This window comes from Cyanistes caeruleus, chromosome 6 (assembly GCF_971803275.1).
Source record: "Cyanistes caeruleus chromosome 6, bCyaCae1.hap1.1, whole genome shotgun sequence".
Classification (NCBI taxonomy): Eukaryota; Metazoa; Chordata; class Aves; order Passeriformes; family Paridae; genus Cyanistes; species Cyanistes caeruleus.
In genome coordinates, this window is record NC_141706.1 from 65,536,780 (window position 1) to 65,551,530 (window position 14,751).

The 14,751-nt window shown below is 54.4% G+C and overlaps 1 protein-coding gene across 6 annotated transcripts in view; it reads right to left on the minus strand.

The window, feature by feature from the left end:
• Positions 1–593: 593 nt before the first annotated feature.
• SAMD4A (sterile alpha motif domain containing 4A) overlaps positions 594–14,751 on the minus strand; it is a 94,338-nt gene continuing 80,180 nt past the window's right edge. For 2 of the 6 annotated variants that reach the window (XR_015288640.1, XR_015288641.1), the window contains 9 exons: positions 13,122–13,231; positions 12,393–12,479; positions 9,778–10,072; positions 8,198–8,283; positions 6,642–6,760; positions 5,143–5,344; positions 4,403–4,529; positions 1,838–2,896; positions 594–829 (listed from right to left, as the gene is read on the minus strand). Coding sequence is in view for 4 of the 6 variants with exons in the window: in XM_086895525.1 (XP_086751651.1) it covers positions 2,703–2,896; positions 4,403–4,529; positions 5,143–5,344; positions 6,642–6,760; positions 8,198–8,283; positions 9,778–10,072; positions 12,393–12,479; positions 13,122–13,231 (1,220 nt within the window). In the remaining 2 variants the exon portion in view is untranslated. Of the gene's footprint in view, positions 830–1,700; positions 2,897–4,402; positions 4,530–5,142; positions 5,345–6,641; positions 6,761–8,197; positions 8,284–9,777; positions 10,073–12,392; positions 12,480–13,121; positions 13,232–14,751 lie in introns of those variants that run through there. The other 4 variants (XM_086895526.1, XM_086895529.1, XM_086895525.1 and 1 more) reach the window with 2 other exon arrangements.

The following is a 14,751-nucleotide window of genomic DNA, read 5'->3' on the forward strand; positions in this document are numbered from 1 at the left end:
GATGTGTGGAGCCAGGATGCAGCAGCTTCCCGGTACCTGTGCAGGCAAGGCAAGAGACACAGAAACTCTCCCAGTGCCCCCCAGTTCACAGACTCCTCCCGGGACCCTCCTCTGGGTGAGATCCCGCTCCATCCCGCATCCCGATCCAAGCAGGATGCACCTGCCGACCCTGCACCGCCCTGAGCACAACGCTGCCTCCACACTGCAGACCTCTTGGCTAAACTGAAAGGAAATTTTGGGGTTATTTTATTATTTCTGTTTCGATCTGGGCTCGCTGGGTCAGTCCGTGCCCGAACGTGGCGGAACTCGAGAGACGGGACTGCCGGCCCCGAAGCCCCCGGCAGGGCAGGCAAATCCTCCCCAAAGGGATTTTGGTCACGCAGCCCTGCGTGGTGTTCCGTGCTCCTTGGTATCCTCCTCCAGGAACAGGGTTTGCCCACGGTGCTCTGGTGAACCCTCTGTTGTCAGCACTCTCCTCCTCCTCCGTGTCCCCCCCAACCTCCCCACGCTGCTTCGTCATCGTCGCTCAGATTTTACTTTTTGCCATCTTTCCCCCCCCCCTTTAGCATGGATGTAATAAATGACAACACAAATTCCAAGTCTAATGATATGTTCACAAGGACAATCTACACATTCACAAAATTAAAACAGGAGAGAGAGAGAGAGAGAGAGAGAGAGAGAGAGAGGAGAGGAGAGAGGAGAAAGGATGCAAGCTATCGCTGAGGCTCCCTCAAGCCCCGACCTCGCCGCTGGACCCGCAGCAGTTGTTGTCCCAGCCAGCGTCCCCGTGGCGACGCCTTCTAGATCGTGGAGGTTCTGTCGACACCATCTGTAAACAGGAATGGAGAATTAGGAGCAGCCCCAGTGAGCACTGGTACTCCCCAGGCTGGGGATTTGGGGGATGGACCCCCAGAGCACCCCCAACCCACACAGTGAGGTGGTGTCAGGGCCACCCCCACAACCTCCCATCTCCCCAGGGGGTGCAGAAGGGTTTTGGGGTGTCAGTGCTCTGCTGGTCTCTCTGTGCCACCAACTGTCCCCACCCCAAAGCAGCTTCCCCAAGTCGCCGTCCCAACACCAGTCCAGGCCTTCCACAACCCCACAACTGCTTTCCCAGGAGCAGAGGGGGTTTTTGGGCAGCCTGGACTTGTCACAAGGTAGGTGACAGTCTGGGACAGTCTCCTACAGCAGGACAAGTTTGTGTGCCCTGACCACGAGTCAGGGGACAGGGACAGAGCTGGTCCCAGGGGCTGCCTTGCCCGCAGTTCACCCAGCCCTGCAACACCTGCACCACAGAGGATGCAGAATTTTCCTCCATCTGAGGATCATGGACGGACAAAAATCCCCCAGGAGCCCTTCTGTCTCCCCAGAGCCCCTGTTCCCAGCACCCTGTGGCAGCAGGGACGCATCCAGCCACAGCCCGATCCCAGGAGCGAGGGGTCCATCACCCACCCCAAAACCTCACAACTGACCCCGGTACCAGCAGCCCCCTGTCCCCACCCCCCAGGGGCAGAAATCAGCACCCAACAGCACTTCCAACCCTCCAGCCCTGATCCCACCCCCGTCCCCCCTCCCAGACCCCATCCCCAGGATGGAGAGTGGCAGGAGGCAGCTCCCAGCGTGGCTGAGGAACAGAGAATTCCCTGTTACCACCTGGGGCACCACAGCCACCTCCCTCCTTGACACTAAAAACAAACAGGTTTGTTACGACTTTTTTTTTTTTTTTTTTTTTTCTCTCCCACGAAAGGTTTATTTTTTTAAGAGCTATTTATAGCACGACCGGTTTGGAGAGGCTCAGGGAATGCGACCTGGAAAAAATAACTTGGAGGAACAGTACCCTGCAGAGGAACAAGACAGCTAAGCCTCGGCTGGGCACACGCCGGAGAAACGCTTCGGGTGACAGAAGTGTCCTTGTTTTCCCAGCCAGGGATGCTGCCAGGGCCCTGCTGCTTCCCACAGTCCTTGTTCTCCTGTTCCTCTCCCCGGGAAAGGCTGTTGCACCTGCAGGGGGCCTGGTGGCACTTGTCCTCCCCGAGGGCTCCTGGTGGCACTCGTGCTCTCCGAGGGTTCCCGGCCTCAAGCGTCCGTCACAGTCCAGGATTTCCGCAGCAAGACCCGAGCCGGTCACTTGGGAGTCCGGGTGATGCTGGTGGCCGTGCTCATCCCATCACTGGGGGTCATCCCTTGTGCTTGGGGGTCCAGAGCGTGGGCACGGGACACCGGGAGCTTCTGGTGCCGGTGCTTGGTGCTGCAGCGGGCTCTCCATCGCTCTGCTGCTGCCTTTTCCATCTTCCCTGCTTGTTTTTGCCCCGGTCCTCCTCCCTCCCCGTGCCCATTATCCACTGGCACCCCCGGCTGTGTGTGGCACAGCCCCCGGCAGGGATTCAGCCCCCAGCTGTGGGGCACCCCCAGACAATTGAGGGATCCGGTGGTGGAAGGGCACAACGCTCCAAAGCCCGTGACCCATCCGAGCGCGCCGGCAGCAGGGGCTTTATCGAGAGCTAACGAGAGTAGCGAGCTAACACTAATTATCATTAGCAAGCTGACGAGTGGCTAATTAGCACAGACTCCACTAGTGCTGGTGCGATCCCCGCGTTCGGCTTTACCCCCTGCTCCGGCCGCCTCGCCGAGAGAAGCCGATATTCCCATCTGAACACCCCCGGGAGCATCCCCGGGAGCATCCCCGCTCCCCGGCCCCGCTCTCACAGCCACAGCCTGTCCCAGCTTTTGGGGGGCAGGGGGCAGGTGCTGGGGGGCTCAGCAGAGGCGGCGTGGACGTGCTGGAAGAGCCCCAGGAGGAGGGAATGCTCACCGCTGAGTGCGTGCTCCGTCATGCTCAGGCACAGGGACTCCAGCCTGTTGTTGATGTCAGGTTCAGTCACCGGCACCTGGAACTCTGCAGGGAGAAAGGGAATGGGAGACTCTGGTCAGGGACCTGGCAGGGAGCCTGCCTGCCTGCTCTGTATGGGAAAACCATCTGAAAAATGCCCCAGGAGAGTCTGGACTCTCAGTAAAATCATCTTCAGCAAGGGACACTCACAAAAGCAGTCATCACCCCCTGCTATCCACAAGGGATGGATCTGAGGGGGATGAGGTGCTGGTAAGAGATGTAAGGGGCAGCTGGAGCAAGAGCAGAACGCCACCCAGAGAGGGGGCAGCCCTGGTCATCTCCTGGGGATGGATGCTGTCCATGCAGGCAGGGTTAGTGCTTGGACATGGGATGGCAGCACAGACCAGCAGAGCCACTGTCTGGCTTCCCTGGGACCAGCTTGGCTCCTACTCAGTCACTGCCACATCCCTGGGGGGGTGAGCATAAAAAAGGGGACACACAGATGAAGTTTGGAGTGTTCCAACACCCCCATCCTAACCTAAACAGCAGCAAACTCTCCCCACCCTGCAGCAAAGCCTGCAAATACAGCTTGTGCTACTGTGCTGGACGGCATCTCCCGCTTTCCACTGGCTCACAGAACACGGGATGAGATCCAGGAGGGCTGAGGTCCCCCCACAGCCTGGCAAACAGTGGTTTGTGAGCCCAGCATCACATCATTGCTTATTTTCCTTGAGACTTAATCCACATCTTTGGCTCCCCGATCCTCCCACGCCCTCATCCACCGCAGGCTGACGCGCAAAGAGAAACCCATTTATTCTCCTCCAAGGCCTGAGAAATGTGCCCTTGTCCCGGTGTTTAATCAATACCCAGGAACAGCTGCTGCTCCTGCTGTACGGAACATTTGCTGCCCAAATGCTGCAGTTTAACACTGCCGGCGTGTGAGGCCAGGGAGCTGCCAGCCCAAAGCAGCAGGAGCGCAGGGATGAGGGTGATGGATTCCCTGTCCCGAGGTGTAAATGGTTCTGCTGTGTTGGTAGGAAAAGGCACGCTCAAAGGCTAAGGAAGGGATACATAAACAGGCTTCCTCAGGGCCAGGATGCTCCAGGTCCAAGGGTCCAAGGTCAGCGGGATCCTCCCTGAATCAGAGGATGCTCCTATATCCAGGAGCACTTTGGCAGTGTTTGGGAAGGAAGCTGTGACACAGCACCATTTCCCTTCACATGCACTGTGGAAAGAATTTCCCTTGAGTGCGTGAAGGCAGTCCTTCCGCACCGGGGCTCCGTGTCCATCCATGTGGAAAAAGTGATGGATGAGCCACCACCTTCCTCCTGATGTGAAACCCTCAGAAGCGAGCTAGGCAAGGCACCAGCACTGTAACATACAGATGGCACATACAGGGTCAAACATCCCCCCAGTGATGTCTGTGGTTAAGCCAGGAATTCAGAGATAGCCCAGAGGGACCACACTGTGCCAGCACAGTGGGCCTGTGGGGAGGCTCACCAGCACAGCTCCTCTCACCTTTCCTCACCTCAGCTGGCTGTGGGTAAGTGGAAAAGCACCTCTGCTGCCTACCTGGCTGCTGAAACATCAGCATGGTCTGCGGGGACGTGTGGACCGGCAGCGAGCGCGTCCTCTGCACCGAGCTGTGGCTCCGGCTGGGCATGCTGTTACTGCCCCCAGGGTTGGCAAACCACAGGTTCTGTGGGGAGCAAACAGAGTGTGGGATGCAAAGCAAAGCCCTCTGTGCCATGGGTTCATAACCACTTTGGGCTTGTAGAATCACAGGATGGTTTGGCTTCGAAGGGACCTTACAGATCATCCTGGTACAACCCCCTGCCATGGCAGGGACACCTTCCACTGTCCCAGGCTGCTCCAAACCCTGTTCAACCTGGCCTTGGACACTTCCAGGGATCCAGGGGCAGCCACAGCTTCTCTGGGCACCCTGTGCCAGGGCCTGACCACCCTCACAGGGAAGAATTCCTTCCCAGTATCCCATCTAAATCTCCCCTCTGCCAATGTAAAACCCTCCCCTTTCTCCTATCGCTATCTGCTCTTGCCAAAATCCCCTCTCCCTGTTTTATAAGCCACTTTAAGGACTCAGCTCTTCCCCCTCTGCTGCTTGGTTGGTCCCCCTCCCTCTGCTCCCACTTCCACACCCCACTGCACACAGGGGAGCACAACCCAAACTGCTGCAAACTGCTTGAAGAGTGGGGGGAAAAAAGCGGGGATCCAGACAAGCTGGGGAAGGAAAAGCCAAGGAAGCTCTTGGGAAAGGGATGGAAGAACTAGAAACGCCGGGAACGCCGACCAACCTGTCTGCCTTGCTTGAGGATGGCGGGGCTGGCGGCAGGGCTGCGCTGGGGGGTGCCCAGCAGCCCCGTGGGGCCCAGCAGCCCCAGCCGGGCCGTGGGGAGGTTGCGGGAGGGGATCTGGAACTGCCGGGGGTTCCTCCGTGCCAGCCCTGCCCCCGCGGATCCGGCTGTCGGGAGCGAGTTGGACTGGCCAAAGCCTCGGCTGCGGAGAGAGAGCACCAGGGGTGAGACACTGACCCCTGAGAGGGGGCCCTGACCCTCCCATCCCACCAGGAGTGAGACACTGACCCCTGTGAGAGGGTCCTGACCCTCCCACCCCACCAGGAGTGAGACACTGACCCCTGAGAGGGGGCCCTGACCCTCCCATCCCACCAGGAGTGAGACACTGACCCCTGTGAGAGGGTCCTGACCCTCCCACCCCACCAGGAGTGAGACACTGACCCCTGTGAGAGGGTCCTGACCCTCCCACCCCACCGAGGTGGTCCCTCCACCCCGCTCAGGCAGCAGGAAGGAGGCAGTCTGGGTGTGCAGCATCCTCTCCCCGTCTGCCAGTAGCCTTCCTGCCCTTCTGCAGCTCTCAGATCCACACTGGTTTTCTTTAAAGCTTATTTTATTCCTGCAAAATGGGTCTGTTCATAAATACAATCTAAAATAATTCAGGTAATGCCCCTGGAACTTGATTTCTTTGAGATTTCTAATGAGTGGATTCTCCAGTGTCTAATTTAAGTTCAGCTTACGCTGTTGGGTTTTCTTTCTCCCCTTCCAGGAGGTTAATTTTTATATATATAGTCACCTCTGAGACTTCTCAAGTTTTGTAAAATTTGGTTAGAAAGACCTAAAAAATCCAAGTTTATTAGGGAGGGTGGAGCTACAGGTGCTTTCCTGAAATCTCATCCTGGAAGTTCCTATACTCCCAGTTAAACCGCTGACTTTCTGGGGAATAAAGAACTTGCAACAAACCAGGCTTTGCAGAATGAAACAAAGGGGTGATGTTGTTAAAAGTGATTTAAAAGTCTTTTTTCTTGGCATAATTCCCATGCTTTCTAGGCTCACCTGAAACCCAGCATCACCTTGGAAGTGAGCAAACGTGGTGCTCCCAACACAGCCCTGCCTGGCTCTCCGGCTGCACCTCTGGCTCTGCACCCTCTGAAAGCTTCCAGCCTTTTTTTCTGCCACTTGACAGCTTTTTGAGGAAACTCAAAAAAGGCAGCAGGGAAAGAGCCTGCTATTGGGGATACTCTGCACAGCTGGGAAGTGCTGGGTTTGGAGCCACAGAGACAGGGTGGGACCGGAGGGCAGGGCAGCGGCCACACGCACAAAGACACTGCTGTGCTCCCTTCCCAGCCAGCGCCTGGGATTTCACTGCTGAAGCTTTTCCAACCCTCCCCCTTCCCTAAACACGGCTCTGAGCCCAGCAGAGCCCATCTGGGAGGCATTGCTCCCACTTGGAGTGCTCTTGCTCTGGCCACTGCATCCATCCCTCCCGAAATCCCGCATACCTCCTCTGCTGCCGATAGCCTGACAGCTCCAGGAGGGATTTCCGAGGGAAAGACCGAAAGAGTTTCTGCACCTGCTGTTTCCATGACAGCAGCCGCTTCTTCTGGAGCTCTGTAAACGCCTGTCCAAAAAAAAATAATAAACAAAAAAGAGAGAGAGAAATAGGAAATGTATGAATATTCTTCTGGACACAGCGAGCAGGAACGTGCAGGTGGGTGTGTGGGTAAAGAAATGCAGCTGGAGCAGGTGATGGGGTGAGTTGAGCCCCATCAGAATGTCCAGAGGGAAACACTGGTCTTTCTTCAGGATGCACTGATCTCAGGTGGAGAAAATGCTCTGGCAGCATTCCCTGTGTCCCAGAGTGACAGCCCAGTTCTGCCTCAAGGCTGCCAACTCCTTTTGGCAGAGCAGGGGTTTGACAGTGGGTCCTGACTGGTGGTGACACTTGTCACCTGGATGTGGCTCTAGAAATGCTGCCAGGGTGGGCAAAGCTGGGATTTGGAAAACTGAGCTGCCCTGAGGCATCCTGCATCCTATCCCCCTTCTCGGGGCTGGGCAGAGCTTGGTACAGGAGATCACCCAGGGTGAGCCTGTCACCCACCCAGGCTCCCTGCAAAGGTCACCCTGGCAGGGACAGACCTGCTCCCAGAGCTCCAGGCAGGAGATGAGGGTGACAGGGACACCCACGTGCCAACACTGCTAACTTTAGACACCCAAGATCTCTGTTGGAGAGAAGCAGGAGTCTCCAGAGGACAATCTGGAGGCTAATTAGTGCCTGACTTGATTGCTCTGAACTACTCTGGAGGAGATGCTCTCTCCTGGCGCTGATTATCCGGAGCCAGCACAGGGGGTGGTCCTGGGACACGGGCTGGCTCTGGTGGGAAAACTGCAGGCACTGTGGGAAAAGCTCCATGTCCTCCTGGCTTTGCTGTCTGGCCCCAGGCTGCAGCTTCCACCACTTCTGCTCCCTGACCCCTGCTGTAGGGGCAGGTGACGGAAGCAGCTTTTTCTTCCAGGCACTGCCAGCGTAGCCAGGAGACACTGCAGGACACCAGGGACACCGGCCATCCCTCCCTGCCAGCAGGCAGGAGCGTGCCAGAGCCCTGTGGCACAGTCTGGGCCATCCCAAACCATCACCCAGCCAAGGCAGATCCGCTGGGAGCAGAAACAGATGTGAAATCCCTGTTGCAAAATCCCAAGGCCACGTGGTGCGAAACAGGAGGAGGCAAGGCCAAGGGACGGCCGGGTCTGTCTGATGGAAACAGCCTGCACGTTCATCCCAGGATTCTTTCTTTCATCCAGCTGCTGATGGGACTGTCATGAGCCAGATGAATTTCCCAGCTTCAGGCCTTGGCAATTAAACCAGCGTGGGGGGAAGCAACATTTCCATGCACCACGTTGGAGCTACTGCCTGCTCCAAGCCTGCTCTGTCAGAATTACTATTAATACCCCCCAAAAATATTTGTGCTAGAAACCAAAAGGTTTACGTAAACAGACACTTTGGAAACAGTTTCCAAGTGATGAGAACAACATTTTTAGATGATCTGACACGACTCACCTCATGGATTAGACATTTGTCTATGAGCTGTAAATAGGAACTTATATTCTCTTCATCGGGTCGGGAAACTAAAAGTTGTGTGCAGACTGGAAAAAAAAAGAAGAAGAGAAGGGAAATGGGGATGGGGACACCAAGATGGGGCCCAGGAGGGGTCCCACAAACACTTTGGACATCCTGTTTCCCTTCTAAGCACGAGTAGGTTTTTTATCAGTGAGAAAAAAGCACCCTTCCCCAGTCCCTGCTGTGTCTTCCTATATTTAGGGCCAGATTTTGTTCTCTGTTATGATGGTATAAATCCAGAACAACACCACTGGAGTCCCCAAAATTAGACCTAAGCAACTCAGGGCCACAGGATTAATCCCTATTCATAGGCAAGAGAGCTCCTTGCTCCCAAGGCCAAAATGTGCCCTCAGTGCAGAGTGGTAGATTCCCACCTTCCCTGGTGAATTTTAACCTCTTTTGGAATGAATGTCATTGAAGGAAGTAGGAATGAGCTCACAGAGGAATGAGTTTCTCCTGCTGTAAACCCCTGGGCAGGGAGGCCTGGGGGTCCAGGAGGACACCACATCTTGGCAGGGCTTGTGCCACACTTTGGCATTTGTCACAGGAATAAAATGGGGCTGGAGCCCCACATGTGGCTGGTTCTGCAGGCAACCAGCTGGGGACAAGTTCTGCTCCAGGTTTCTGTACAGAAAACATCTCAGCTACTTTTTTACAAAAATGATTTGAAATAGAGATAAGGCTGATATTTCTTGTGGTATCCCAATGAGGTTCTTCCTGTTCCCAGTCTCCTGAAGATGAGACCCCCGTTCCTCATGGAGGGAGATCTCCCTCCATGCAGCCAGCACTGACACCTCAGGTGACACCAGCAAGGGTGAGGGCATATCTAAGCTCACACAGATTTGTTCCAAGAGCCCTGAATACTGCACAGGAGGTTGGTCCCCACCTCAGCTTGCTCCTGTCACCTCCCAGTGTGCTATCCCTGATGCAAAGCTGCACACCCTGCACTACACATGGAATGGCATCAGAGTATTCTGGAAGTCCTGCATCCAAACTGGGGCATAAAAAGGGAATTGGACCCACTGATTTGCACTCAAAATGGCTCATGTCCAGCCCACACATCTCTGCTACCCTGCTCCAAGCAGAGTAAGTAAAAAGGGATGTTGCTCAAAACATCTCTGGATCAGTGGGATGACCCCAGGGCTCTGGGTGGGAAGAGAAAGTGGAAGTGAAAAGACATCTTCCACTCCTGCCCTCTGGAAAAGTTGTGATTTCTGCCTCTGACCTGGGGCAGGGAGAGGATGTTTTCCACCTCGGACCTGGGGCTTGGAATGCACACTATCTACCTTGGACCTGAGGCAGGCAGCTTGGGCCATTGCTGCCCTTCCCCAAAAATCACTGCCCTTTCTTCTTGCCTCCAACCCCAGCATGACAGAACCTCAAAAGCCCATCGCCCCTCAGTCTGGGACCTGCAGGAGCTCAGGGAAAGGCGGCTGCCAGCGCTGCCCACCTCCTGCCCCAAAGGAACCCTCCCTAGTGAAGAGCCCCCAGCTCACCGAGGACAAGTGACAGCTGCTCACCTTTCCCCATCACTCGGGTGAACTGGCCAGGCAGGTCACCCTCGGGCAAAGGGGCCCCCCCAGACTCGCCCTCGCACCCCGGCAGGTGATGCTGCTGCATCCCGGCCCCCGCCGAGTCCTTGCACTCCGAGCCTTGGCTGTCCGAGCCCAGCAGGGAGGAGGGGTGGTGCGAGTCCACGTCCCGGCCGTGCTCCTCCGTGCTCGAGTTTTGGCAAGAGTAGGCTTTGATGGGGGTGAGGATCATTTGGTGCAGCTCCTGCAGCGGGACACGCAAGTTGCCGCCTTCCAGGATGTCCTGCGGATGGAAGTGGAGAGAAGAGGGTTTGTCTTGGCGGGGACAGAGGGACATCAGCTGCAAACCAGACCCCTCCTGTGACCCCCTGAGAATTCCCAGCTTTGCTCCTGCTTCAGGATCCTGCTGCACTCCACAGTCAACAGCCAGCTTTCCTTCAGCAAGTCTTTTCCTTGTATCAGGGGAGTGCTGCAGGGATTATCCCTGATGTGTTCAGATCTGAATCCCCAGAGATAAATGTGCCCCCGTCAACTACTGCGACCCAAACCCACCAACAATCCAGCTTCAATGTTTCTACATTTCCACCAGGGAAATGGCAAGTCCATGAAAATGACTGATCCTGGGAGATTTCAATGCCCAGAGCAGCAAATATATTTTTCATTCCCCAGCAATCCTACAGTGCCAACATTTCAGCTCTATTTCATTGGAATTACATTAACATGGGCTCATTTCCCTTTTCCAGCACTGCCTTCAAGCCTGGCTCCCATTAACTGCTTTGTCCCAGAACTGCTTGCCATGGCATCCTCATGCTCTGGGATCATCTCAGAGCCCATGCTGGGATGCAGGAGCCTGTCCTGTGGCAGCAGTGGGGACATCCCTGTTCACTCTGGGATGGGATGGGCTGGGGGAGTGGATGCAGAGGGCACTGGGAGGGTTTCAAGAGGAGCAGGTGGTTTGTGGTCACACACAGAAGGGGACACCACAAGGTGAACTGATAACTCCCACAGCAAAACCATTCAGCTTGGAGATCTCCAGGAGGGAGGGAATTTGGGTGCACCCCAGCCTGGTTCTTGGTGTGGATCAAGAACTCCATTTCCATGGTCAGATCCTTGTCCCACTGATGGGAAATAACTGCATTTTGTTTTTAATGTAGCCTGGACCAGAACAGCTCACTGCAGGCTCCTGCACGGTCTGGCTCACGGGACACTGCTTGGAAAGAGGCAACTTTTGGAGTGAATCCTGATGCACTGAAGGAAGGGACACTAAGTGGGCACATGGGATGTGTGCAAGCCCTGAAACAGTTGTTGATTCTAATTCCTGCTGCATTCCCAGCTCGCTCTTGGACATCCCAGCTCCATTTCTCTGAAAGTCCTGGTGTCAGTCTGCTGGGCACTGTTTTTTTGGGAGAAAATCCTGCCATGCTAGCTAACAAAGGGGGTGGAGCAGCTCTTTCCAAGAAAGCAGCAGTATTTAGCAGTGAGACACTGCCCAAAAACAAGTCCCACACATGCTCTTGTTTAGCAAAAGTTGGATGGGAAGCCTGGAAAACCAGAGACGTCTCCTCCCAGGGAAAGCAGCTCACAGGCAGCTCCGAGCCCCAGCAAAGCGGGACAGGGTCACAGTGCCACAGCCCAAACCCTTCCCTGGAGGGCTCCAACCAGTCCCTGCCACTTTCCTCCTGTATTTTACAGCGTGCCTGCCTGGCTGGGCTGGCTGAGCTGGGCTCCAGCTCCTGCACAGAGCCACTCAATCAATACCAGATTCCCAAATCCCGGCGGAGAAGCCGAGGAAGAGGCTGTGCAATCGCCTGGAAAACACAGAGCTGCAGCCAGCTCCATCCAGCTCCTTGGATTTAATAGTTATTATCAATAACGGAGGTAAATATGGCTTTATTAGTTCCTGCCATACTCTGAGCACAAGCCCATATTATAAATAAATAGTGAAGCAGTGAGCTAAGGAAAACACCAATAAATAGCAACACACCACAGAAGTATTTAAAAGCCCCTAGTGGGAGGCTCTGCAAGTTGCTGTTTGAAGATGGTGCAATTAAATATAATATAATACAGTGATAATAAATAGGAAGAGGTTGGGTGAGCTGCTCCCAGCTAGGCTGTGGTGCTGCTACTTCCCCAAAAGCCTTTTCTGCAGGTTTTAAGTTTTTGCTGGTGATAAAAAAGTTTATTTATTCTCCTTGGAAATTGAAGATGTTGTTCAGGCACTGATGTGGGTGCCTGGTGTTTTATCTGGGGACAGTGTGCCCATTATGATGTTCCAGGAAGGCTCAAGGCTTTCTGAGCACCCTGGAGCTGGCCAGGGCTGCAGGGTACATCCATCCCAGCTGTGTGAGATGCATTGGGACCCACTCTGTGAAATACAGCTTTAAGCAATGTGGTCTAGTGGAAGGTGTCTCCCCCACCACAGCAGAGGGTTGGAATTGGATGGTCTTTAAGGTCCCTGCCAGCCCAAACCATTCTGGAATTCTGTGGAATAAAACCTGCATCAGATCCCCACAATACGTGCAAGCAAAGAGTGCTTCACCCCAGAATTCATTCCTGGCTTTGTGAAAACACAAGAAATACAAAGAATGGTTGTGATTACTTACCCCTTCTAGAGATTTGAGCAGGTTTTGTCTTTCTTTTAGCTTTTGGATACTGATGACTATTTTGTGTCTCGCGCCTTTGGTAACATTCTGCAAAAACAGGACAAAATTTGATGTTGGCACTTCCACAGGGCAGCTGGCTCAACCCAAACCCTTCCTCTCCTAAACAGAAAAGGCTGCTAGAAGTTAACTACATTTTTGAGTGCAGGGATTTGTGAGGGACATAGAAAATCACTCAGAGACTTGCTGAAGATGGTGATTTCCAGCTAGTCTGTTCCTCCCTGGTGCACCTCACACATGGAAAGCAACTGTGTTCCCACTCCTCGTTATCCCAAGGATAATGTAGAGTTGAACCTGACAGCAGTGGGGGTTGGAACCAGGTAATCTTTAAGGTCACTTCCAACCCCAAACAGCAGTATTCTATGATTCTATGACATTTTCAAAGGTAGTCAGCCATCAAAACCCCACTGACTTTAGGGAGCTGGCTATACCCCTGTAACTCCTGAACTTAATCCCAACTGGGAAAAAAGCCCCAAGCTCAGCTCCCAGTGATGGCACTTCCATGCCAGGACTCCAGTAAGAATGTGGAGATAAGTTTTTTTTTTCAGCTCCAATGTGAGATTTTTTTTTTCACTCCCCAAGACCCAATTTCCCTTTTTCTGCTTCCCAACCACGGGAAGACACACAGAGGGTGTTTGGAAGCTGCCACCCCCCAGGTGACGTGGGACGTACTTGTGCCTCGAGCTGGCATTCGGTGAGGGCCATCATCTCCTCGTACGTCATCTGGGAGAAGAGGGCAGCGTACTTGTGCAGCCGGAGGCTCTTCAGCCAGGCTGGGACATCTGGAGCACAAAGGTAAGGACAGGAGAGCTCCACTGAATTCATGGAACGGCACAACCACGAGCGACAGCATCGACACCGGCACGAGGGGCATCCCAAGGGACACCTCACTGAGCTTGAGGGAGCTTTGGGAGGACACAGGGCTGTGGATGTGGATGGGACAGGGAACCAGCCCCTGGAGGAGGACACATCCTCAGAAGTTAGGTTTCTGTGGGAAAGCCATTGGGAATTAGCCCATGGGGAGCTGGCATTGTGCCACTGCACGCCAAGCTCCTCGCTGCTTTCCCAGGAACTTGGGAACTGCTGAAGCTCATGGGGTGGATGAGTTTAGGACAAGCAAAGAGCTGTTTTGTGGATGGCAGACACTGATTTATGGCATGAGGGAAGGTGGCATGCGCTGAAAATGGAACCAGCTGCTTAAACAGAGCTAGAGAGATGGGTTTGGGATGGAAAAATGATGTGCCATCAAAGATGGCCCCACACCCTGCTTCAAAGAGTGACTCGGACCTAAAACGCACTGACTGAAATGATTTCTTCTTTCCCAATCATTACCTGCAGTGTAGCACCTCTATGCCCAGCTGGAGGGGGTACCCAAAAATACAATATCCTCCTGACATCAACATGGTTTCACAGTGAGGAACCTGGGAGGGGAATCCTCCCTCTGTGACACTCAGAAGAGCCCCAGGGACTCCTTGATGGGGTGTCCTCCACGGAGAAGGCAATGTGACAACCAGCAGCTACGCAGGGTTTTACAGGTTTGGGGGTCTGTGGTGACACCCCACAAGGGAGGGGGGCCCTGCAGGTGTTTGTGCTGCAGCACAGCACCAGGCCTGTGACAACACTTTTCTTTTGCTTCAAATGCTTTGCCAAACTGAGACCTGCTTTGTTCAGCACCTACAAGCTGACAGGAGCTCTGCCACAGCCTGCCCAGCTGACGTGCTCCACTCCCAGCAACACCTTGTCCCCTTCCCCACCAGTGACACACCCAGGAGCTCATTCCCACTGCTGGGACATCCATCTCATGGTGTGGGTCCAGAAAGTCCCACACTGTTGAGTACCACACCCAAGCCAAGGATTGTCCATGACCTCCTGAACCAAGGCCTCATCACTGGAAGGGACGGGGCAGGAGGGACCTTGGTTTGGTTCCCTAAGGCAATCCATACATCTGCCAGATGTCTCCTGCTGCCTGGGCTGATCCCAAACCCACCTTGCATCCAAACAATCCCAACATGCTGAGTCCTGCTCACACTCTCCAAATCCCAGACACACGTCAGGATTCACGTGTCAACGAAATTCCTCAAGTGCTGCACGCTCCGGAGATCAACCCCACACCAAACATGGGGAAAAGCAATTACTGAGCACAGATGGGCTGAAATTCACCATTTTCCAAAAGCTCTGGCATGCAACAGTCCCAAGTCTGCTACCAGCAGCAAAAAGCCCCATTTCCAGGACAGGCTCAAATCTCAACATCATTTTAACACAAAACCACACCATTCTAGTGACAGGACATTAAATGTCTCCC